Below are 26,434 nucleotides of genomic sequence, written 5' to 3'. Positions count from 1 at the left end.
TTGAGTTATTATAAGGAGCATATGAGTAAATGCTTATAAAGCACTCAGATTGGTGTCTGGCATAGTCAATAAATATAAGTATGGTTGTCACCATCATCATCATCATCATCACCATCAAAATCTGTTTTCTTAAGACAATTTTCTGGCAATGGAATTCTTTAAGCCAAAGTGTTAATTCTGAAGACTTTTGATACACAGTCAGCTTGCCCACTGGTGGGAAAGGCTGCCCACCAGCACCACAAGTGTTCCAGTCTCACCTCACCAAAGCACAGCCATGGCCTCCTTGAGAGGTTCCCCAGACCCCTCCCAGGAGTACAAGCCTGGCTCGGTGAGGGTGCTCCCAAAGTCCAGGCGACTTGCAGACGTCCACCTGGGGACATGTATAATACAAGCTCCCACTAAACGTCAGATCAGAAGTCTAACATCCTGGACTTTTTGACCTATTTAGATTTTTTAAAAAGCTAATCTGGGGCAACTTCTAAACAAGGTTTGCAATCAGCAACTGTGCAATAGCCCAAAACTACAAAGATTTTATCCACTCAACCCACAACACAGTGACAGTAAGATATGAAGTAAATCATCTTAAAAATCCAACTGTTTTAATAGTTTCTCCTCCTGATCTCTGGTCACAAAATTTTCAAAGACCGAAAATTTTTACCAGCTTGAATTTTACCTCCGCCACCTCAATTCTTCCCCTGGTTGGGTTGGCACCGGCAGAAAGCTGTGAGCTGGTGTTTCTCAATCTTTTTTTTTAACCCAATTCTTCTCTTTTTGATAGACTTAAGGTTCTGTCTCTTTTTGATGGTGCCCTGTCAAGTAACAGGTAACTGTGGCTTTCCCGTTATTAAATAGAACATGAAAGACACTTGGTGACATATGACAGGTGTGGCCTTGCCTATTCCTAGAGGTTGTGCCATGTGGCCCACCTTATCCCCCCTGTATCTCAGAAGCCCTGACGTGGGCTGAAATCCGGGAACAGCTGCCTTGTGCATCCTGCCTGTCTATCCACAAGACAGACGGACGTTCCTGGACTTTGCCAATACCTCTCTGAAATATCAAAAAATACAATGCTTAGCAAGTATCCTTTAGTAAAACAGAAATGGGGCAGTTAGCTGACATGTTCTGCATAACCAAGAACCTGACAGTGATGGGACTTCCTTTCCTGAGTACCCAGACACACTCAACAGGTAAGTCTAGAATTTTCCTGAACTGGCTATCATGCTCCACCTTGCAGAAGTCACAGCTTCAGCCTTGGCTGCTTCCCAGCCCTCTGCAGACCCTGGCCAGGAAGACAGCTGCAGGTCATAAGCCTGGAAAGTGGCCGACGCTGTAATAGACAATAGCAGGTGGAGGTCACTCAGGAGGTGGCGAGACAAAGCACATCCAGTGTAACTGACACAACGCCACCCACTGTTGGGAGCTGAGAGGAAGGAACTCCTGCCTGTCACTGAACTAGAGAGATAAATCTGTAACCCGTAATCCTAAACTGTAGAACTGCTGGATCCCAGGGCTGTAGAGAGCACCAGAGCTTCAAGTTCAACCCCTTGAGAGGAGGAAGCTGAGGACTATTGTTACAAGTCAACTGTACTGCCGAGGGCCCAGCCAAGGGCATAACCCGGACTCCTGAAATCCAAGCTTTCTACCAGACCACACTGACAGGAAGCTGATTTTAAAAACAAAAATCTTAGCCTTGGCTGGTGTAGCTCAGTGGATTGAGCATGGGCTGTGAACCAAAATGTCACAGGTTTGATTCCCAGTCAGGCCACATACCTGGGTTGCAGGCCACGGCCCCCAGAAACCACACATTGATGTTTCTCTCTCTCTCTCTTTCTCCCTCCCTTCCCTCCCTAAAAATAAATAAATAAAATATTTAAAAAAATCTTTCCTCTGCTTCTTGATGTATCTGCATGATCACTGTTTTTTTGTCATATAATTTTATATAGACTCTGATTCAAGGAACCAAATGCTCTTTAAAAATGCAATAAAACTGTTTATGGTGTTTGCTGAGATTAGGAACTTTGATGATACCACGTGCACTCATTTGGGCTTACCACATCTAAACAACTTCACCATTACAGCACATGGAAAAAAAAAAAACCCAAAACTGAATCTCACCGAGGTTGGAGAAATGTTTCCAGGTTGGAGGCCCATCCCAGCCAGAGTCTTGGCCAGCTCCGCTGCATTCACCCCACAGTTAGGGGCCACGTTCGCCTGGCACCGAATGTGCACGTTCATTTTGCACACTACAGGGGAGAGAAGGGAATGCACACTCAGAAGGGAGCCGAGTCGACACAGGCGGCAAGAGAGAACTCCAGTAGCCAGCAGGATGATGGCAGGGGGTTGCTCAGGCTGAACAATGCCACCTTCTCATCAAATTGAACTTGCACTCAGAACAACCCCTGACATTTTTATCTGTTTCTGTTCTGTGCAGAAGCAGAAGGCCTGGCAAGAATAATGAATTTCAAATACATTTTTCCCCACTGTGACTTAGAAGACATTCGTCTAAATAAATCATGTGTAACAGTTACTGCCGATTTAACTGTGTGATTCAATGGAGAGATGAAAACATTTGTCAAAGCAAAGGTTCAGTCAATTGAATAACAAGGAATCAGGCCAACTGACTTATGCTTTTCCACCTCTCACTCAAATAAAGGTAGCAGCCTACAGGCCACGTGGGGAAGGCTGTTCAAGCAGGATGGAAATGGTGTTTCTGAGAGAAAAACCTCTAAGTGAAGCTTTCTTTCTGAGTATTGTTGTGGTCGGAGCCTGCACAGCACAGAGCGCGGCATCCTGTGGGGCTGTGGTTCTCGGAGCTTGCAGCCTGTGGTTCTGACTTCTTCATGGGGGGGGCGGGGAGCAAGGTTTCTAAAGGTCACGGCAAATGGCAGTTGGGAGAGGAGAGAGAAGCAAGCCGAACTCCTGTGCACAGGAAACTGACTTGGGACGATGAAGGACCCAAGGTTTAATCAGCAGAAAGTTCTGATGCAGTGTCTTCACAGGGCCTGCCGAGGGGAGGCAGGGCCGAAGCAACAGGAGCAAACTCCTGTTTTTGAGGGCCGTGGGTTGCCACATCTTCAGAAGCATGTATACATTCAGGGTTGGCGGGGCCTGAGTTCGTGTAATTGAGGGTGCCCTCTTTAAGAAAGACAAAGGATCTGCAGTCAAGTGGAATGCTCTGGAAGGTGCCCTGACAAGGGAGAGGCCCTGAGGCTGAAGCATCAATAGCTTCCTGGGAAATGCACTTTTCTCAGGAAAGCTGGTCTGGAGACACACAAGCCTGCAGTGGTGTTTCTAAAGCAGCATGTGACAGTCAAAGCAAAAATGAGAGAAGAGCCAGACCACTGCAGGTGTTCTGCCCTCAGGGCCACCAGGGGCAAAAACGGTGCAGAAGAGCCCCACGCGTGGCTCTGCGTGTCAGCAATGACTGGACGGGAGCAGACTGCGGCTTTCATGATGGAAGTCCACATCCAGGGCAGCCTGCCTCGCTCACGTTCAAGCGGTGCCGCGGCCAAGGTTCTCCAGGGACTGTTCTGACTACGTGGAAAAAGAACTAAGTGGTCTTCTAGACAGAGAAGGGAATTTGCCTCTTTAAAACAAGCAGCTGGCGCCTTTTTGTTGACAGAAGCAGGCTGGTTAAGCCCGGGCAGCCAATGGCAGCTGTGCCAACCCTGCCTCCCCTGGTGACTCAGGCTCCTGGATGAAGTTCATGGGTACTTCAACAGTGCACCCTGTGACAGCCTGTTGCTACAGCAACACCCAGTGGGCGGTGACCGAAGGCCAGGCACTCCCCAACTCCTAACAGGACAGGGGTCAGCCCTCACACCCAGACCCTCGCTGAGGCAAAGTTTCAAACATGGGTTTGGGCACAGTGGGCGGAGCCTCAGTGCACTTCACTGCACCTGCCCTCCGTCTCCGCCACAGTACACATTCCTCAAGCGGACCAGGGCAGCGCGAGGTACCAGTTATGCGTTCACAACTCGGCTCCTGCTCATCTCTGGCGAGGCTGTCGGACCTCCTCTCTGGCCAGTCCTTCCTCACCACCCAAGCGTCTCTTTTGACCACCTCACTTCCCACACTCTTCCATTTTTGACCAAGATCCCTTTTTTCCCCCTCTTTCAAATACCCATTAAAACACACAAGGACAAGTCTACACTCAGCACTAAATGCATGGTGGCCAGCTAGCTAGCTAGAATGCTGAGTTTAATGACTGATTTAATATTCTATGGTTAGGAAAACTGAGAATCAGACGTAGCTCTCTTTGCCCGCCTGACACATAAACAGAGAACTACTAAGATGTTCATTCACGAAGTGTCTAAAACCATCAGTCCGAGGTCAGAGTCTGAACCTACAGAATTCCAAATGCTTGCATCCCAGTGGACTCTTGAAGAAGTGACTCACTTTTACACTGAAGTCCTTGTCGCATTATCCCCCAGAGCAGGGAGCCGCAGTGATCGCAGAACGTTGGCACTTTGTAGTTGTGGATGCTGAATTTGTGCGGGATGTTGATTCCGAACCTCTGTTCAGCGAGCTGTGAAAAAGAAACGGGGAGACCAGAGCTTCAGTTCCACACTGGCATCTTCTGTAAACACCGCAACTGCAGCCCACAACACGCAGAGTGCTGCCAGGTACATTATTGTACCGCGCAGCCCCATTAATTACTTGGGTTTTTTTTTTAATTGTTTATTTATTTTTTAGAGAGAGGGACCCAGGCACATGCCCTGACTGGGAATCGAACCGGCGACCCTTTGGTTCACAGGACAGTGCTCAAGCCACTGAGCCACCCAGCCAGGGCTAATTACTTGGATCTTACTAAGCAGAATAAGCAAACTTTCTAATGAGCAAGACAGGACAGAAAAGTGTGGTGTACATTAGATTGTTCACCATTGGGAGAGATAAATAGAAATGAAAATTTTATTTCAGCTTTTATATCTGAGCTTTATGTCTCTACCAATGCCCTCAAACCCGTATCTATTTCCTAGAACCTTTTAACTTCAGGATTAAACAGGTCTTTTATAGACTATACACTTGCTCTCACCACAAGTCTTCCACAAATTGTGTCACAAGGTATGTGTGTGTTGGGGTGGGACATGGGATGGGGAGAAGGTGGCACCCAGAGGGCGTGGAACCACAGAAGGAATTCATGCCAAAGTGACATTCAAGTGGCTCTCACCCCTTCCAGCCTTTATCTGGCCTTTGCATTCTGACATCTGAGTGCAAAGGTTTAATCTCACACACAAGCACTTCCTGGCTCTTCGGCTGAGATCAAGTGTAATCTCACTGTTTCCAGCAAGTATTGAGACTAGGCATGTGCTCTAAAGCCTACATCACAATTTGAAGCAACAACTACACATTCATACATGACAAAGAATGAGGCAATTATTATTATTCTTGCCATTTTCTGACCTCTTTTTCATGAAAGACAGCACACACACCTCTAGGTGTGCTCTTTAGCCATTCTGTCTGTGGACGGGAATGAGTTCCAGAGTCAGACATTTCAATTCTTCTGTAAATCCACAGCTCTTTGCCAGCAGTAATCCTGCTTTCTACCTCCAGAATTTAGAATAATGCCTACCCCAGCTCAAAGTGATGCAAGTGGCCAGGGTGAGGGCCAAGCACTTATGTACAGATATACATCCTCCCTGAAATGTCTTGAGAGGCTGGTGGAAGCCAACAGTCACTTCAGTTAGGAAGCGCAGTTGACAGTTAACAGCATACGCATCACGTCACTCCATCTGGTTTAACCATTGCAACATTTCAGGGGGGAAGCACTGATCCCATTTTAAGAATGTGGGTGAGAGGGAAGCTAGCTAGCCGGGGATGCTTCTGCATTCAGATCCTCATCCTCTGAGGCCAAATGCAGGGACATTTTCACTCTTCCAAAGCCCTCTCCAAATCAGAACTGCATCCCTATAGCTTATACTCAAGATAGATGATCGCTAACGGGATCATCTCAAGGACCAGCCATGCACAAATGCCATAATATAAAAAGGAAAGACGTTTCAATTCTGACCCCACCATTGGCTTCAAGGAGTGTGGAAAGGGGAGGGAGAAAGAGAGAAAAAGAAAGTGGGAGAGAAAGAAGGAGAGGAACAGGGAGAGAGATCACACAGGCACCTAATTGGCAAACCGCTATCCTCTTACCTTTGCATCCGCTTTGTTAATGTTGTTTTGGCAAGTGCAGGCTGTAACAATGAGATGATGGCAGCGCTTATGGACGACACAGGTGCACACTAGGAAATTAAATCCACAGTTACATATTTATTAGATGCTCTCAGTCCAGCCAGTTACACTAGCGTCAACCAGGGCTCTCCCAAGCCAAGGTGCCTGCCTGGGAAGGCTGGCCCACATGACACATGACAGCAGCCAGTGCTCCCGTCCTATTTTCATCACCACCATTCTAACTCCGGTCTTTTCTCACGCTTAAACTACTCTTATGCAAACCCTGAGCTTCCTTCAACCTCCCTGGCTTTCAGCCTTCCCATACCCCTCCGCAGAGGAATCTCCTGAGAGTACGGTTTAGGTCACCTCACCCCATGAGCGGCACTTTCAATGGTGTCTCACTGTCGATGAACAGAGTTCAAACCTCCCAGCCAGGTTGCAGGCCCTACAGAGCCTACCCCAGGCTTACCTGTCTCCTTTCTTCTGAGCAACTTCTTTGTTCCAATGACAGCTAGACTCTCCCCGAAGCAAGGCTTCACCCTCCCCACCCCACACACTGCCTCTGTCCTTCTCAATCCTATTGTCTCACTAAATCTTAAGTTTATTATTGGACACAATTTAAAAAACCCTCTCTTCCATGAAAATACTACCCCTGGCTACTCTTCTAGACTGAGACCATCTTTGCTTTCTCTGACGTCCTGCCCTGTGCCTGTCCCCCTCATTTCAGATTTCCCAGATAGCCTCTCATGCCCTCAGAACTCCCAGCCAGCATGATGCCCTGAACATGCGTATTCACTAAATATTTGCAGAATGACTCAATCAATTGTTTGAATATTTAGAGCTCTGTGTAACTTTTTCATTTTCATCTAGACCACTGACATAGTGCAGACAAAGTCCAGCTTGCCATTCAAGGATGAACACGTACAATGAAGCAGTATGAAAATATACATCCTTTTTAAGATCTTTCAAGACATGTGGAAGTTTCCAGGATTAAATATATAAAGACAGATGACATGTCAGCAAATAGCACTGTACTTTAAAGCAAACATAGCTTTCATCAGGTTGAATTCTCAGAAGAATCAGAGTAAAAGTTCGTAGGGAACTGATTTTTTTAACATAAGGGGACCTCAAAATCATCATCCACAGAGAAAAGCCTTATATTCTGGGTATTTGAGCTTTTTCTCAGCTAGCTTGGCTAGAGCTTTATTGATTTTATTGACCCATTCAATGAACCAGCTTTTGATTTATAGATTTTTCTGCACTGTTTTACTAATTTGAAATTTACTGATTTCTGCTCTTTTATTTTTTCCCGTTCACTTTAAGCTTAAGTTTCTCTCCTTTTCCTAGTTTCCCATGATGAAACTTACATTATTGATTTATAGCTTTTTCTTCTTTTCTAATGTGAGCATTTGTTACTGTCAATTTTCCTTTAAGCACTGCTTTCACTGAATCCCAAATATTTTGATAAAATGTACAGTTGACCCTTAAATAATCTGGGGGCCAGAGGCACTGACTCCTCATGCAGTTAAAAATCCATGTACAACTTTCAAGTTCCCCCAAACTTAACTTGTTCCTCAGTATCTGTGGGGCATTAGTTTCAGGACTGCCCCCTCCCCTGGTCAACACCAAAACCCATGGCTGCTCAGTCCCCTTTATAACGGGGTGTGAGTCAGTGATTCATTCGGCGTGCCGCATCTGGGTACACCCGACCATGGACAGAAGCAGCCCAGGTGTTTACTGAGAACAATCCGTGTCTCAGGAGACCCATGTGTAAGCGGACCCAATGGTTTTAAAACCATGTTATTTGAGGGTCAACTGTACTTTCATTTCCATTTGGTTCAAAATATTTTTTATTTTCTCTTGAGACTTCTTTTATCCATGTGTTCTTTAGAATGTGTTGTTTAGTCTCCAAATATTTGGGTGATTTCCAGTTACCTTTCTTTTCTTCATTTGTAGTTTAATTCCATTGTGGTTTAAAAAGATACTTTTTATGATTTTTATTCTTTTACATTGATTAAGGTTTGTTTTGTAGTCCCGAATGTGGTCTATGTTGACAAATGTTCCTTGTGAGCTCGAGAAGAACATGTGTTCCACAGTTGTTTTGTGAGAGTGTCCGCACATGTCACTTTGGTGACATCCTCACAGTTAGGGCATCCTCGCTGACTTTCTGCCTGAGCTACTGACGTCTCCGCCTGCAACCGTGGATTTGTCTGCATATCCCTGCACTTTTACCAGTTTTTGCTTCACATGTTTTGATGTCTGTTAGGTGTATATATGTTAAGAATTATGTCTTCTTGAAGAATTGACCTGTTTATTGTTATGTAATGCCTCCCCATATCCCTTATCATTTTCCTTGTTCCTAAGTTTGCTTTGTCTATTTGCTTTTAATTAGTGTAAGCATGGTACACCTTTCTCCAACCAGGTGTTTTTTTTATATCCCTTAGCAAGATACGAGCAAATTTATATCTCCTGACTGATGTTCTTTCCTGGTGTTTTAACAGCAGGTGGCCCACTGAAAATCAGCCCATCAACTACCCTCGCTCTACACATAAGATGGACCAGAGCTGACCGAGGGGCACAGCCCTGGGCTGGAGAAATCCAGGCCAAAAAGTGACATCGACCTGTGACCTATGTTCTTATTTGGGGCTGGGATTAATCACATAAGGTCAATTATTGTTGTGTTGATTATATATTCACTTTTTCTAAATTTCAAAACTCAACAGAATCGTTCATACATATCAGAGTCAAAATTAGATGCAAGAGTATGTCCTATTTCATTTCAAGGGGAAGAATGTTTTACCTGACCTTCTTCACAAGTGAAGATAGGAAGGATTCCTTTGTCTACATGTAGGCTACCGCTCTAGCACACATAGTGCTACTTTACCAGCCAACTGCAGAGTACAGATCACGAGGGCACCATATACGTAAACCACGTGACAATGGACAAGCCAGCAACCAGGGAGGCCCAAGTGAAAGACTAACCCAACCCAGTAGGCCAACTGTCCTGAGTAAGGAGTCTTCCTTCATTTCCCCCTTTTATTTCACTCCAGTTCTGCCCAAACACCAGTAAATTAGATTGATCTTAGAATTGTGAAAATCAAAGTCAATTGAATGAATAATAACAAGAAAGATCATTAATAGCTTAACCTCAGACACTTCTCACATTTTTTAAAAAATCAAAAAAGCCACCGGGACACTAGCCTCTGTTTTTCATCAGGTAAAGAGAAAAAGCACAGTGCCCCTTCTCACCCCTACTGGCAATGGGATTGTGAAAAAAAATTATCTTCAAGATTCAAGGGTACTGCTCACAAAGTGGCATCAGCTTTTAGTGCTTTCATGTTATTGCAGACAAAACTTTCAACAACTAAACTTTATTAAGTATAGTGAATTTAAGAATAAAAACATCCCCTCTACATTGTCTAAAACACATAACCAAAATGTAAATAAAACTAGAGAGCTGTAATTCTACTGGGGTCTCATGTGGCCTGCAAAGAGTTATCACAATATTAATGGAATGCATCCTGTTTCCTCTTGGTATAATCACTTTTTAACATAGGAACAAGATTAAACGCAATTTTCAAAATGTTTTCTTACCTTGGCACTGATAACCCTGTTTCCCAAATACTCCCCTGTTCAAGACAACAGAGACAGAAATTACCATCAGATGAATATTTCAGCAACAATGTTCCTATAATTGCAGTGCGTAAGGAAAACAAATTTTATCCTCTCGTATTTTATGAAAAACACATTTTCAGAGAAGAAGCAAGGATGATGTGCTTTTTGAGCCCTTGTTTGTTACCACAAGACACAGAGGAAACCATCTGAAGGACTAGAAGTCTCCACATGATATAAACAAATGGGTGGGTATTGGCAATTCTCACTCCACCCGCCTCTGCGGCAATCCCCCAGCTCCCCACCAACAATCAACCCTCATTCGTATGTGTGTCTGAGCCGCAGGGGAAGCATCACTCCACCACCTTACAGACGCAAGTACACACATGGACACAAACAGGCAGTGTAGCTGCCTGACCCCAGGCATCCTCCCCTCTCCCTGAGCCTGGTGTCCACGGAAGAGCAGAAGTATGGCCGTGGTGTGCTCGCCATGCCCACAGCTTCCATTCCCATCTCTTCCACTTCGAGGCTCTGGGTGATGGTGATTCTGGGTGAATTCGTATTCCCATTAACAAAGACCACATTTACTGAACCTGTAGGATGTGCTGGCTAAGAGCACAGCCCCTGAAGCCAGATGGCCTGGGTGTGATTTAAAAGCAGGCTGTTGGCTTCTTTGAGCCATAGTTACCTCTATAAAAAGGGGTAATGATCACAGTACCTACTTTATAGTGTTATCATGAAAATAAAAAGAGTTGATAATGTAAAATACTGAGAATAGGGCCTGGCACTTTAAGGGCTATATACAAGTTTATTACATAAACAAAATAAAAGTATTTACTCTATTTTACAAATGAGGAGACATTAATGGGTTATATAACTCATCAGTGTTCACACATCTAGTCGGTGGTGAGACTGAATTTCAGACTTTTAACCGTGTATATGTAGCACACATACCAGTGTGTGTGTGTGTGTGTGTGTGTGTGTGTGTGTGCGTGCGCGAACGTGTGGGCGTGACAGAGACAGAGGGAGACAGAGGGAGAGAGAGTCAAGGGCGAGCAGGGCTGGCTGGGTGGGAGTTAAGGTTTCCTTGGTGGAAAAACTGTAGTGAAATTAACAGATAAGTTTCCATTTAGAACCTGGGTTCAGGTCATAGGTTGTTACCACAAATACCTACAGGGTAGGCGGGTCACATGAAGGAGGGAAGCAGACTGGTGAGACATGAAACAAAGAGCACGGAAGAGTCACCCTCTGGGGCAGGCCAACCGCAGGGGAGGAGGGGCTGCAGCTAACCAGACTGCACGGGCTGCCAGAAAGGAGGGCAGGGGCTCGGAGCTGCACGGCTTCTGACCTTTTCAATAGAACATGCGGTAGGCTGAACAACAATTAAAATAAAATAAAATATTTTAAAAATCCAAAAAAAAGAACATGCAGTAGAAACTTTGTCCTAAAGACTGTGTGTGTGTGTAGAGCTGTGATAGCACATTGGTAGGTTTTCTATCAACACCCAGTTTAGGGCTTTTTAGATAATTTAGACTCTATTCTTGGTTAAAAATGATAGAAACACTAACCCTGGATTCTGACTGCTAAAAGATATAAAATCCCAAGTCATTGCAAAAAGCAAAATACAGAGTAGTTGATCGATATTCAGAAATCACTCTGAACCAGTACCTCTGCCTTAAGCAAAATGACAGAGGTTTGCACAAAAATGTAGATCTCCATTCCTGCTGCAGATACTAAATTGTTCCCTCCGTTTGAGATGGGCACTCTCAGGATGAAAGAAGTCAGGGAACCTCTTACCAGATAAACTCCCTGCAGTGAGAGCAGTAGGTGGGCTGCCTCAGGTAAGTGGCCATGAACTTGTGTCCGTTGATCTGGTGGACTCGCCTTCGCATAGCCCTTTGGCGCTTCCTGGTAAAATGTTTGAAGATTCGGTCTCTCTGGAGAGTAGCTGCACATTAAAAGAAAGTGGGGAAAAGTGTGTAATATATCTACCTGCACCTAATGTTTGAGAAAGTTTGTTAGTTCAAACTACCCCAGCAAATCATCATGCTTTTCTACTGACCTTAAGACTCTTAATTTTTAAGGTTAGACCTACGTGACCCCTGAGGTTCCCACTGCTTGGTTACAATTGGCTTCCTTGGGGTAGTCTTGCTAGCACAGACCAGGGGCTCCCCAAGATTCCCATGCTCCGGTGTGTCAGCAGCAAGGTCTCGCAGCCCCTGTCCAGCTGGTGGGACTCAGGTCCCTGGACTGGTTGCCACTACTAGCTGGTGGAACAGAGTTTCTCATTACTCTGCTTTCATTCTGACGTCCTCACAGACTGAATGAGGGACTTGCCCACAGCTCAGCGAGAGCAGCCCAAAAGCACCAGTCCCAGCGCCACCTCTGTTAACCAGGAACAGGTAGGAAGTAACCTAGAATAGGTGCAAAGTTCCTTCTCTAACATCACATTTTTTCCATGGTGGCTCCTAATCTGAAGACTCTGAACACAATACACCTTCTAAAGACAATAAATGTCTTCCACACAATTATACTAGAACTTTTCCGAAATCTGCAGACTTGTGATCAGTAAAAAGAAAGTGACATCTTCAATACTGCTTTTAAATGAATCACTGAAGAAAATTTAAGGACTCATGTAAGAATAATTTGCTAATAAGTTTTAAAACCTGGAAGAAATAGATTTTCATGAAAATACAAATGACCAAAATTAATTGAAGAAGAGCTAAATAAACCAAATAGACTGACTTTTTTGGAAGAAATTGAGAAAGTTTTCTAAGGACTGCATGTCAAAAACCATCAAGGCCCAGATGGTTCCATGTGTGAATTGTGTTAAGGCTTCAACGACAAGGTAATATTAGTGTTTACACCTGTTTCAGAAAGAAAGAGCCCTGTTTTAAAGGAAACTGGGATACAGTGCTAAGTAGGAATAAAAGATATAACTGATACATTCTAGATATAACAGGAAAAAAAAGCAAATCAGGGTTAATAGTCATTTCTATGTCATGAACCCCCCTATAGAGTCTAGTGTAGCCTATGGATCCCTTAGCAGAATAAAGCTTTCTAATCTAAGAAAATAAGATACATAAGATCACAAAGAAAATCAAGTATCAAAATGTATTGTAAGGGAGATAGAGTAATACATATGCTTCTTCTATAAATTAATTAAATACTTAGCGGCAGACCTAGTCAGTATAATAATTTTGAAGTAGTGATATGCGTAAGTTGCATTTCACAGCATCTGTGAAAAGTGTAACATAATATGAAAAGAATCTGTGATTCCTATTGTTACAACAGAGGTGCTGCTAATACCACTATGGTTTGTTTTTAAATGGAAGAAATTGCTGCATCTACATTATAGGTTACTGAAAATAATGGTGAAAACTTCTTTTCTCATTATTTCTGGACCATCTGAATTCCAATTTTGGACCCCAGGAAAAGTACTCCCGCCTGCTTTTATATCAAGTTCACTCATAAATATTGATGCAGGGGTCTTCAGTACTAAAGTCTGTGTAATTACGCAGTGAATAGGAAAGCAATACAAGAAAATACTGGTGACTATTTTCATGTTATGACGTCTCTGCTTTCCTATTCTTTTACAGAGAGTCGCCAACACAAATACCCCTTTCCACTTAATAACAGCCTCTTTCCCCGGCCATCACGTTGGCTTCTCGGTTTATTGGATGTGGCCGTGTATGTGATGAATGACTTAGTAGGCAATATAAACTAACTGCAAAGTAAAATGAAAAATCTTGCAACATTTGAAGAATTTTCATGCAGTCTAAGAAAAGTGATATTTGAAACTTCACATCCGAAGCCAATGGAAGATAAGGCTCTGGTGGAGTTAGATCAGTTCACAACTGAACAAAAGAAATTTGGTATGAAAATGGCATGATGGTCATTTTAAGGGAGAATGATTTGAACACAACGTATAAGGAAAGACCCGTGAGAAATAGCGCTGCCTCAAGTACTTGTTTAAAATATTGTATTTACAACCCGACTATAGAAAAATCAAAAATAAAATAGTACTCTGAGATAATAAAATTGTCTGAAAAATATCTTGTTCTAAAAATTAGCACCTAGAGAAAAATAACAAAATATGTTCAATATAATATTTTCACAATTTTAGTTTCCTTTTTCGAACTCCTTCTCCCACTTTTTAACTATGAACAAAATGTAGTCCTCATTTTGAAGGGTTCATTTCATGTAGACTTTGCCCAATAGCAATTACACTCAGATAACTGGAAACTTGCAAGCTGTGTAGCATTATCTTAGGAGAAAAAAACCATGGTGACCAAGTGGGAACTTTCCTAGGGACATAACAATGGGTATATTACTAGAAAACATATTATATCTTATTCTAGTAGCAGGTGAAAGAAAGTATGATCACTTCAATAGATGTTGACAATTAAACTTGTATAAAAAAACCTTTTGAGAAGACTAGAAGATAAACCATGAAATGCTTTCCTCATAGGTTTTTTCTAAGGACTGAATGAGGTAATGGGTTCAAAGAGTTCAGCACAGAGTTGGGCACATCACCCTTGAACAGCTTGGTGTTTAGGACACACCCCGACCCGACCCAGGCAGTTAAAAATCCATGTATAACTTTTGACTCCTCCAAAAACTTAACTACTAATAGCCTATCATTGACCATAAGCCTTACCAATAATATTAACAATTAACATATTTTATATGCTCTGTGCTATATGTGTTATATACTGTAGTGTCACAATAAAGTAAGCTAGGGAAAAGATTAAGAAAATCATTAAGAAAGAAAAAATATGTTTGCAATATTTACTTAATTGGAAAAAAATCCATGTATTACTGAACCCATGCAGTTCAAACTTGTATTGTTCAAGGATCAATCATAATTTTTTTAAAAGATTTTATTTATTTATCTTTTAGAAAGAGGAGAAGGGAGGGAGAAAGAGAGGGAGACAAACATCAATGTGTGGCTGCCTCTTATGTGCCCCCACTGGGGAATGCACCCCAAACCCAGGCATGTGCTCCGACTGGGAATCGAACCAGTGACCCTTTGGTTCGAAGGCCAGCACTCAATCCACTGAGCCACACCAGCCAGGGCCATAATTTTTTTTTCACAATGCCTGTCAAAGTTTTAAATACACATTTCTTTTCCTTTAACAATTCAACTTCTGCATATTTTTTCCTATAAAGAATACCAGAGAGTGCCTTGGCCAGGTGGCTCAGTTAGTTGGAGCATCATCCTGTATACCACAAGGCTGTGGGTTCAATCTCCAGTCAGGACACATAGCTAGGTTCTATTCCCCAGTTGGGGAACGTGCTGGAGGCAACCGATCAGTGTTTCTCTCTCCCCACCCCCTTTACTCTCTCTCTAAAATCAATAAATACAATCCTGGGTGAATATTTAAAAAAAAATACCAGAAAGCAAGAATGTGTCCTATATACATATCAACTGCTACATTCTTTTAACAGTAAAAACTAGAGTCCATATCAGAAGTCTCGAAGAATGAAATGCAGAAATAACCAAAATGAATTTGGCTGAGACACCAGCGCCTTCAGAGGCTCTAGCACAGTTAAATGTTTATCCGCTTCAGTTTTTGTTGTGTGTGTGAGTAGAATCTTCATCAAGCAATCTAATTACTTCTATTCTCAGGTTTCACATTTGTCCAAGGAAGATCAAATAAAGCCTTGCCCCCAGCCCCTCAGCCCTGTCGGGGCAGCGTCACAGTCTACATTCCTGGGAGGTTCTCACAATCTGAGATAAAGGTCACAGAAGACAGAGTCACTCTACCACACTGCTTTCTTCCACAACACTCCCAGGAGCCGTCTGGTAACCACCAAAGGCACAGATTTTAATGCTCCCTTGTTGGCGGATGATAAAAATTGGCCTAATGGTATCCCCCCACCTAACCTGTGTTTTCACTAGCCTGCTGCTCGGTGGTGGTCAGTGCGAAACTGGCACTGAACTCCTCCGCACATCACATCTAGACGCAAATGAAATCCTCTCTGGGGGTCTAATTGCCAAGGATTTACTTATTTAACTGCTTAATACTATAGAGACTGGTTAAAAGGTCAGCTCACTTGTGTTTTTAATATTTCACGAGTCAAATCTTTCTCCCCTCTCAATGACTATCACCATAGCAATATCATCACCTATGATTTTCCAGGAGATTCCTTACAGCCAGAAGGATTTAGGAAGAAACTGCTTGTGATTGTGGACAATCCCTTAATGCCTCTGCTAACGCCTTTTACCCCTGCTGGAAATGCCCTTTCCTACTTGCTTTTTAACTAGTGAATTTAAACTTATTTTATCTCCCTCAGAACCCAAGTGGCCCCTCCCAAACCCTGGACTGAGGTGAAATGCTCCCCCCTACTTTGTTCCCACAGCCACCGGGGAGTGCACCTCAATCTTTTCGCTTATCTACACTGGGGGTGGTAGCCCTTTCACCTGTGTCTCAGGCACCTTCACAAGCTCTCCCTATGTGGTCATTGTCATGCTTCCCTTTTCTGTACGTAGTCTTTTGCACGTGTGCCTCTTTTTGTTTAAAAAGCAAGCACGTGCTCACACACACCTGGGAATTTGCAAGATATTTGGTCATTTAAGAGAATGGGCCCCCATTGTCTCAGATGGCTCTCTCTGACACGGTGCTCCTGACTGCCGCCCTGAACAGGAAGACAGAGCTCTCGCTCTGCACATTGTTCACCTGAGCACAGACTCGCCCCTACTTCGCAGAGAGCGGAGGGAGCTTCCTCATTGTTTGTGCCCCTCCTGTTGATTTAGGACTGGGTTAAAAGGACGACTGAGGACTGTTTAATCCTGTTTTGCCCTAAACCAGCCCAGGCTTTGAGAACGCTTTCAGGTCACATGTCAGTTGAACACGTCAGGCAACCCTGACATGCTTCTCAGCCAAAACTCGCATCACAACTTCTGTTTTGCTCCGAAGATGCTCAATGCCCCTGAGTAAACAGGAAGCTGGCCCAGTGCCCCGCGTGGAGACACATTCCAGGCTCTAGAGGCACTTGGGCGGGCCTGCAGCCCCCGTCTGAGTCGGTTTTCACCAGCCAGCCCATCGACAGGGTGGAGAATAATAATGTCAAGTATAATGAAGAGGAACTATTTTGATATAAATTCCGCCTTTTGTAAAATCTGATTGTCACCCCACACACTGTTTTTGGAGAATTTTAGAACACATGCGATGAGGAACCACCAAAAAACCCCAGGGTAAGTTTTTAATTGCAAAAAGTTCTGCTGGACTTGAACCTGTGTTGCTAACACGAGGCTGTGTTGGGGAGGAGGTTCTCTGAAGTCTCTCTAAACTGTTTTAATTTCATCTCAAAAACAGTAATAGCCTCTTAAGTCCTTTGTTCTACTTAGCTGACTTGAAGGTTTTATATCCCAGCAGAAGTCTATATGTGAAAGTACTTCTGAGACATTCTGATGTGAGCCAAAAGCATAGCCCACTGCCCCTCACTTCAAATGATCGTGAGCAAATTAAATCAGAGAAAGAAAAATCTCTGACACGGCACTTTTTAATTTACAGAATTACTGATATAAATGCATAAAGGAAATAACTTTGATGATTCAGTGTCAAATGCGACTTTAATTTGAATTTGCTTAGTTTCAAAGGCACTGAGGTTTACTACCACCTGTGGCACGTCTTTCAGGGGCCGTGCCAAGGAGGCTGTTCAGCCTTCCCACACAGCAGGCTGACTGCGTGGAGGTCAAGGGCACAGGACCGAGAGCCCGGCACTAACCCTGCTTCTCCCCCGTTATAAACTGGGTGACCGTGGGCAAGCGGTTTCATTTCCTATGCTTCAGTTTCCTCATTTGTCCAACACGAAGGGCAAGAGAACCCTCCTCAAAGGGCCATTCTGAGGACTTGCTGAGAAATGTAACCTAATTAGAGAAGTGCCCAGCAGGCAGCAGCAACTACCAATTACAACTGTTGTTGAAACCCTCACTTCAAACTACCACAGAGGTCAAGGAATAGAAAGGATCTTCAATGCCACCACCTAGAAGTTGCCTAGAAGAGAAATCAATACCTGGGAAACCATTACCTAGAGAAGTTAAAGACCACGCCCAAGGTCCCCCCAGCAACTCGGGCCAGGCGGCAAGCACTCCACTCTCGTTTTATCCCAAGGCTCCGGGGACCACCACACTGCACTTTGTCCTTCACTAACATTGCATCTCCTGGAAAGTAATTCATTCTCCTCTGAGGAAACACGAGCTAACAGGAAGGCTAAGGGAGGTCAAGCAGCCAGTGAGAGAGGTGGGGACGCCAGACTCCATTTACTATTGTTGACCAGCCGCGTCACGCTATCGCATGTCTTTCCTTCTTCTTCCTGAGATACTGGTTTTATCATTTGTGCTCGTGGGAGGGGATAACTGTGAGAAAAACAAATAAGAAAACCTTCGAGTTGACTGAAGGTTACTGGTCAAGAAAGAATTAGAAAGTATCGCGTTGTTTATGTCTCTCCGATGTGCCCCTGAAAGATAATGAGATATGGCAGGGACAGAGCTTTGCTCATTATCATCAGACACACACACGAGCAACCATCTCATTACAAAATGTTGTACGTAAGGAGTGATGCAGAGCAGTTTAAACCTAGATGATTCCTGCCTGACACAATAATGACATGGACACGGAAAGATGAGGGCCTGGAATAAGCAAATGTATAACTTAAGTTGAGTTTTTACAGCAGGAACACACAGCCAATGGGTGAGAGCATTTAGTGGGTGCTGAGTGATAAGAGACTCACAGGAGCTGCGTACCCAGTCCTCTAATTAAGAGAGATTTCATAAATGGGCTGAGGTTAGCAGCTGTTTGGAAAAAAGGAAGGGCAGCTTAGTGAGCCGGGACAGGGGCGGGGTCTCGGTGTTTGTGCTGGTACCAGTCACCAAGGCCGCAACAAAGGGTGTCGGTATTTTAAAACAGCCACGCAAAGCCCCCAAATGGCTCTGAGTAGTACTGAATCCTCTCTGGTTTTTGAAAAGAGCTTAACCACATGACTCAGTAATTTCCAAAGTCAGATAGAGTGATTAGACTTGGTGTTTCATGAGGCCTCACTCGACAGGAGCCATACACAGGTGTTTCCCAGGGATCTGTCTCCCTCTGAGGAAGCTCAGCCCACTTAAATACCTGCCATCATGCAAACTTGTGAACACGACCATCGTGGGCACGAGCAGGAGAGAAAAATAACGTTCCTAGACTGACTCTCTTGAGTAAAGCTCATGGCTCGTGGCCCCATGAAGGCTGATCCCATCCTTACACATCACTTCAGCCTTCTCTGTCAGCAGAAAGGTGATCAGAACAGGGCTTGGATGGATCCAATTCCATCAAAAGCCATGGAAAAGACCTCTCACCCCACTGTTACAAGAAGAGAGCCCTGTTCAACGTGCAAACTCTCCCTTTCTAGTCCTTGAACAAAGAGACCTTGGCCCCAACATCTGGGTCTTCTCACTATAATTTCTCCTTCACCAGCTTTTCTCTCCCACCCAACCTTTAAACATCTGTGTATCCTCAGGTTCTTTGTATGTCATTCTCCTGGTTTTTATGGACGCTCATTCATCTCCTGAGACCTCGTCTGTTCTCTTGGCTTCTAAGAACTGGCTGAACACTGAGGACTCTCAAATCTGTGGCTCTAGCTCTGACTTCCAACTATTAAACTTATTTCAGGTAGATTCTCAGCATCTCTGTACGACTTGACATTTATAGGCTGAACCCTCTTCCCACTCTTCAACCTACTCTTTCTCCTAGATAATAGTACCGCTATCACTGGAGTCATCCCAGAAAAAAAGAAGAAAAACAACTTAGTGCTATCTCTGGACCCTTCTTCTCCACCCACAACCAATCAATCATCGAGTTCTACTAAACCTCCCTAGATCCTAGACAGGAGCTCTCCCTCCCTTGCTCACTGGGCACAGTTCATGCCTTCTTCCTCCTCTCATCTGGACTATGTAATAACTTCTAACTAGTTTCCCTGCATAAGTTTGTTCTCCTTTGCAATCCATCCTTAATTAATCTAGATATGCTGATGATATACAATTGGATCATGTCACACTCTTAGTAGGATGATTTCCATGCAACAGCCTATGTGAGCCTCCTGTGTGGAAGTTAGGCTTACTGTAGTTGTCCTGTTTGAACCACAGTAAGGTAATAGGAGTAGCTTTTTCCCAAAGGGTGATGGTGTTTCCACTATCCAACATCTGAGAGAAAGTTGAGTTCTCAGAGAGCAAAATAACTTTCAGGAAGGGCCTTAGTGAGGTGAGAGACTAGTCTCCCCCACCCCCCACCCCCGGCCCTCACTCCCTGTTCTATGGACTTGAGGCCCCAGGAATGGGTTGTCTACATGCTCCACAAAGGCAGACTGAGGTAGGCCAGGAGTGAGCCCAGGAGTGATGGCACACAGAGAAAATGTTAACCAGACATCTCTCTTGTTAGGAGAGACCATCCAGTGCATATTATTCTGTGTACAGTTCAGTTTCTGCCTTTGGTTACATGACCCAGCCAGGCCTAAGCTCTGCTCCAGAGTGCACTGAAGAGGAACCACCACCCTCTGGGCACTGTGGTAGACAGAGAGGGTACTAGTAAAAGGGAGACTCCCAGGGGAAGGTGACCTGGTCTACAAGGTCTAGCCACATTGTCCAGGTGGCAGGTCTCCCTGTTGCCAACTTTGAAGAACCAGTGGTCCTTTTATTAAGAAGTTAGAAGATCTAGCCCTGGCCGGGTAGCTCATTTGGTTAGAGCATTATCCCAATATGCCAAGGCTGTGGATCAGGGCACATACCAGAATCAACCAATGAATGCATAAGTAAGTGGAGCAACAAAAAAAAATCAACCTCTCTCTCTGTTGCTCTCTCCCCTGCCGCCCCTGACCTGTTTCCCCCCTCTCTCTAAATCAATAAATAATTTTTTAAAAAAAGCTAGAAGATCTTGCACTCATCTACTAAGTCTGTTCAGTAGACACCAATGCCAACCTCCCTGACCCAACACCCTTGGCTCTGAGGATCCCACTCCATCTCTTCCCTTTCATCCTGCCACGTGACTAGGCTCCTGTGGGGATCCTCAAGGGACAAGAAAACTGGGACATATATCCTCCAGCTCCCATCTGTCATCACTTGACGGCTGCTTCAGGGGATGAGGGAGTGACCTCTCCCCCGTTTCCAGCCTTTCTTTGTGGTGGGAGAGGAAACGCGAGCAGGGCGCCCATAGAGGGACTCGACGCTCACCCTGCTCCTGAGTTCTTATTTGTACTTCACTGCCATGTGCACTCCCCAACAAGCTGCTTCAAACTCTTTGTGAAAGGAGGTGAAGTAGAAACAGAAAATTCTTATAATAACAGTCTTCAACTAGCATTGTGCCTACTCCTCGCTGCACACATCATTTAGCGACAGAAATTCCCTCTTGTTCCCTAAGGTCAAATGCGAGACTCCTACAATTCCCATCTACCAAACTGGCAAGAATTTCTTCTCTGTTGCCTTGACTCTACAAATACTTCACTTCCCACCACTGATTTCATCCAAGAATAGAATTCGAGCTGCCACTTCCTCGGCCTTCTGTTTTTTGAAATGAACATTTAACATTGCTCAGGGAGTCACAGCCACCGGCTCTCAGGAGGAGGAGGACATGGGTTTCTGTTCCACCAGGCCTGGGGGGGTGGGATTGCTGCTCTCACTGTTGTCCCGACTCTGGAAAACAGCCTAAAATGGCATTATCTTCAACTCCAAGCTTAAGTTAGAGATGGTATCTGGGTTTTAGGTGCTTAAAAATGGAAACATTTTCCAATTATCTGGCCATTTTTCTGTTCTCCTTCATTACTAAATTTAACTGGGGAGAAAATGCCCTGCTCAGGGTATCTCCTGTCCCCTGATAACCTCTGGAACTCGGCATACAAAAACAGTGAAGCCATCGCATGGCTGTAGCTGGCAGGGCAGGGCACAGGCAACACGTGCAATGTCTCGTTTTGCTCTTTGGTTTTTGTTTTGTTTTTTATAAAGATAAATACGATTACTGTAGAAAACTCAAAGGATATAGAAAACTATAAAGCAAAAAAGTTCCCTTTTAAAAATCGTCTTAAATCTCCCCATACTTTGAATCACTCTGAATATTTTGTGAACACGCCAAACGCACACTCTGGAGAGACACACAGTGTTACACAGTAGTGTCCCACTCAATGTGCTGTTTTGCCAACTGCTTTCCACCCAAAACATCTTCCTATAGTTTTAAAACATTTTATTTTTTAGAACCGTTCTAGATTTATGGTGAAATTGAGAGGGAGAAACTGATGCTTCTCCTACACCCACTGCCCTACACACACACAGCCTCCTCCATTATCATCATCTCTCCTCAGGACGGTGCATTTGTTACGAAGGATGAGCCTGCACTGACACCTCATAGCACTCAAGGTCCATAGCTTACCTTATGGTTCGCTCTCGGGCTTGGAAAATGTAAAATGGCATATGTCCATCATTATATCATACAGAGTATTTTCCCTCTGTAAAAATCCTCTGTGCTTTGCCTATTCATCTCTCCCCCTTCCCCACATCCCGAAACCACTGAACCGTTTTTTTTTTAAATAAAGATTTTATTTATTTATTTATAGAGAGAGGGGAAGGGAGGGAGAAAGAGAGAGAGAGAGAGGGATACACTGATGTGTGAGAGATACATTGATTGGCCTGCAACTCAGGCATGTGCCCTAACTGGGAACTGAACCGGCGACCTTTTGGTTCACAGGCTGGCACTCAATCCACTGAGCCATTCCAGTCAGGGATGAAACCACTGAGCATCTTACTGTCTCCGTACTTTTGCCTTTTCCAGAATGTCATATGGTTGGAACCATACAGCAGGTAACCTTCTCAGATTGGCTTCTTTCACTTACTAATATTCATTTAAGATTCATTCTTGTCTTTTCATGGCTTCATCGCTCATTTCTTTTTAGCACTGAGTGATAGCACATTGTCCAGATGTACTACCGTTTGTTTATCTTTTCACCTCTTGACAAATACCTTGGCTGTGTCCAAGTTTTGGCAGTTATGAATGAAGCTCCTATAAACATCTGTTGTGAGGGTTTAGTGTGGATGTAAGTTTTCCACATCTTTTAGAAAGTCACTATTTCTGTTTTATAGCATCTATTACTGAAGTTACCATGTAACCATCATGTCTTACAAAATGCATATACTCATGAAAAACTTAAAAGTAAACTAATAGCATTGGTATATCATTTCTGTGAAAGTAGGGCTTTCCTATTTGAATTTCTGTATTTTTTCTCACTCACTGAAAACTTAGAGTGCGCTCTCCACCCGCACCCCAGGCCCCAGGCTCAGGTTGGTCTTCCTTCCTCACAAAAAAGATTCTTATACAAACAACCTGTCCAACCAAAATCTCTTCCAGATAAACATGTGTTTCCTGCTGAGAACTAAAAGAATCCTGCCCCTGAGTTTGGCTAATTCCATTTCCCTTTCCATTTTTTTTTCTCTTTTCCACTGGTAGATTTCTAAGGCCCCTTCTAAGCTTTCAAGTTCTGATTTTATAATTTTAGAAAAGCCTTGCAGGATATTAGCCACGAGGAGTATGATGCCTCATCATTTCCTTCTCCCACTACAGGGATGGAATGAAAGCAATGCTGCCTCCCTCGTGTTGCTGATTCAACATGATTTTTTAAAACTATGGCACCACTGCTCATTGTAAACAGACTAAGGCAAAACATAGCACTGAAGGTAAAATACCTTTATCACATAACCAAATTTCCTGCAATGCTGATTTGATACAAGGGCTTTGAACCTCAGCCAGCTTTTTAGACTAGTTAAAAAAAGGCAAGGAGACTCTGCTTTAATCAGACATCATTTATGTCCCGTAGCCACTTCCTGTCAGAGGCTGACAATTCAGAAGCATATATCTTGGCTACCAGATGGCTTTTTTTTCTTTTCGACAATTGCATTATGCATTAAACAGGAACAAACTAAAATTTAAAAAAGATGAAGAAATTAAACTTGCTTATTTTTTAAACAATGTAAACAAAGGTTTGGTATTGATTGGGATTGAAAATTCTGATGAAAGTAGAATTTTGGACTAGTCATGAATCTGGTGTCGTTATCCCTGTGCTACCAAAAAGACAAAATCTCACTAGTCAAGGACAAATGGCTTTTTTTCCTTAAAATCCATTCAAAAGGCTTTAACTATTACTATGAATAACCCAGTCTGTATCCTTGAATACGAGTCCGTACTTTTCTGGGGAAAGCAGATGGATATAAGAATACTCCAAACAGCTGCACGGTGAGTGATACATGCCCCATCCTCTGAAGTCTTTAGTACCCGCTCAACACACCCCATTCACAGAAGTCTGGGTATTTTCATTTTAAATTAGAGGTTTATCATAATTTAGTGAACATACAGTCTACACAACAGTTCAGCCAACGGCTAGGGTTCCCACAGAGAAATGAAGAGCAAGAGACCTCTCAACCCTGAGCTATCATTCAATTCACAGATCATTTTGGGGACAAGGTGGTGTTCTGCCCCATTTTGGACACTAAGTAGCAGGTTCTCTTTAGTTGTGGGCCTTGGTCCCCATATTGGCTCCAAGCCACTCAACCTCTCAACACTCAACCTCTTTCTTCCCTCTCCATCATATGCTTATTCAACCAACAGGTTTTGGACATTTATTAAGTGCCGGATGCTGTGATGGGAAGGAAGTAGGGGTTCAATGGAGAAGAAGATACAATCATCTCTCAGCAACTGAAAGTCTAATGTTGGAGAAGGACTGTAAATGGCTTTTACTGTGCAGAGGATCAATTTCCATAGGAGCGTGGAAGGGCATGAGCCTTAACCAGGCATGGGAAACCAGGGCTGGCTTATCTTGAGAAGGACAATAAAGGTACAACTTCCAAAGCAAGTGAAGGGGAGGTGGATCAAGAGAAATGGGAAAGAATGTTGAGAAGAAACTGAATGTCCCAATGTCCAGAGTTAAGAGAATGTAAGGTTCAAGGAACTCCTATATTCGCCTTCTGACCTGGTCACTTTAACATCCCATAGCTGCCCCACCATCATCAAATACGTATCAAATGTCTACTGTGTACTAGGGCCAAGAACACCAAGCAATAGGGTAAGAGTACCCCAGGAAGATTCTCAGATCATTACGCTGAGGTACAGATGAAATGACAGCCTTCTGTTTGTGTCTTTCACTGTTCATTTCACTGCTGAGGATCACTTACAGTGTTTATCACACATATAGTACTACATATGCATAAAATTTATAAGGAAACATACATATATTTAGGGTGCCTGCTCAACCATTGTTCACTGATATCTGCATTACCAAAAAAGTTTGGAGGCCACTAATCTAGATGGGCTTACGTTCCAGTTGGAGAAACAAGCTACACAGAGATGGAGGTGCCAAGCAGCAAAGCGAAGCACCACCTGCAGGTGCTGCAGGAGGAAGGGGCAGGAAAAGATGCCTAGCACCCTGGGGTGGTTGGGGAAGGCTGCACGGCACAGATGGTGTTTAATTTAGGCCTTGATGGAAGAAGTAGACCTTAGACCAAGGAGAAAGTTTAGGGAGGACATTCTATCTGTGAAGTATGACATAAGCAGGTACATGCCATTGGGGGACGATAAGAAAACCAACTTCTCTATAACAAGGGGTTCTCAGAGCAGCAGAACATATGTGGTAAGGATGCTGGAGTGGAGACAATGGGGGCGGAGCAGGGGACAGCTTCAGTATCAGGCTAAGAAATTGTATTTCATCTTGCGGGCAGTGGGGATCCTGGAAAAGTCGTGTACTCCTTCTGTGCAGTGACAGGCTTTCTCTGGAAGTGGAAAAAGCTTCACTAAATGGTCAGTGAGGCTCCTCTAACTCTTAAGAGTCTTTGTTACCAGTGAAACTACCATATTTTCCGTGTATAATGCACACTCTTTTGCCCAAATTTTGAGGGAAAAATAAGAATGTGCATTATACATGGGGATAATGATTACATACCATGGGTAAATAGTATAGTAATGGGTATAGTAATCCCAGGTATAATGCGTATGAAAACATGGGTGCACATGATACATGACAAAAACGGTAGCTTTCAAGAATGAAGGCAAAAGAAAGGTATTTCAGAAAACTGAGATAGTTCACCACCAAATACCTTCATGAAATAAACTTCTAAAGGATGTACGAGATTTCTTGTACTTCGAAAAGAAGGAAAATCGCCCTCAAAGAAGGGTCTGAACTACAGGAGAAAATGGTAAGTAAAAACATTCCCAGCATGTAGGTGAAAAGAAACAAACAATGACGGCATAAGTAAGTACTAATGTCTAGTGAATGGTGGTGGAAGAAAAATAAAAACATTTAAAATGCCAACCAACTGCACATGAGTCACAAGTACGGTGACCAGAGTTATGGACCTTTAAGATCCTTGTTTGCTCAGTAGGAGGGTAAAGCAATGACTAACTTCAGATTCTGGTTCATAGACAGGTTCCAGTTCCATGCATAGCCACTTAAAGGAAGAGAAAATGGTTTTCTCTCCCAAACTGGAAGAGAGAGGAAAATGGGGTTGGTGAGATGGAGATGGGGAGAATCTCAACCAACTTTTAAAAATATATATAACTACTTGCTGTTTATAAGACACAAACCTAAAACATAGACGGAAAAAAGTAGAAGGTCAAAGAATGAAAGAAGATACAAGACAAATACTAACCAAGAG

General features: G+C 43.6%; 1 protein-coding gene across 1 annotated transcript in view; it reads right to left on the bottom strand.

The window, feature by feature from the left end:
* Nucleotides 1-26,434, bottom strand: part of PRKCH (protein kinase C eta) — a 205,244-nt gene that overhangs the window by 83,531 nt on the left and 95,279 nt on the right. Inside the window, exons 3-7 of the mRNA XM_045823062.1 lie at nt 11,569-11,719; nt 9,754-9,788; nt 6,142-6,230; nt 4,399-4,528; nt 2,116-2,243 (exon numbers count right to left, since the gene is read on the bottom strand). Coding sequence (XP_045679018.1) covers nt 2,116-2,243; nt 4,399-4,528; nt 6,142-6,230; nt 9,754-9,788; nt 11,569-11,719 — 533 coding nt within the window. The remainder of the gene's footprint in view (nt 1-2,115; nt 2,244-4,398; nt 4,529-6,141; nt 6,231-9,753; nt 9,789-11,568; nt 11,720-26,434) is intronic.

This window comes from Phyllostomus hastatus, unplaced genomic scaffold (assembly GCF_019186645.2).
Source record: "Phyllostomus hastatus isolate PE091 unplaced genomic scaffold, TTU_PhHast_1.1 phas_scaffold_501, whole genome shotgun sequence".
NCBI classification, from domain to species: Eukaryota; Metazoa; Chordata; class Mammalia; order Chiroptera; family Phyllostomidae; genus Phyllostomus; species Phyllostomus hastatus.
The sequence above is the reverse complement of the archived record's forward strand: the minus strand, read 5'-3'. Positions and strand labels throughout refer to the sequence as shown.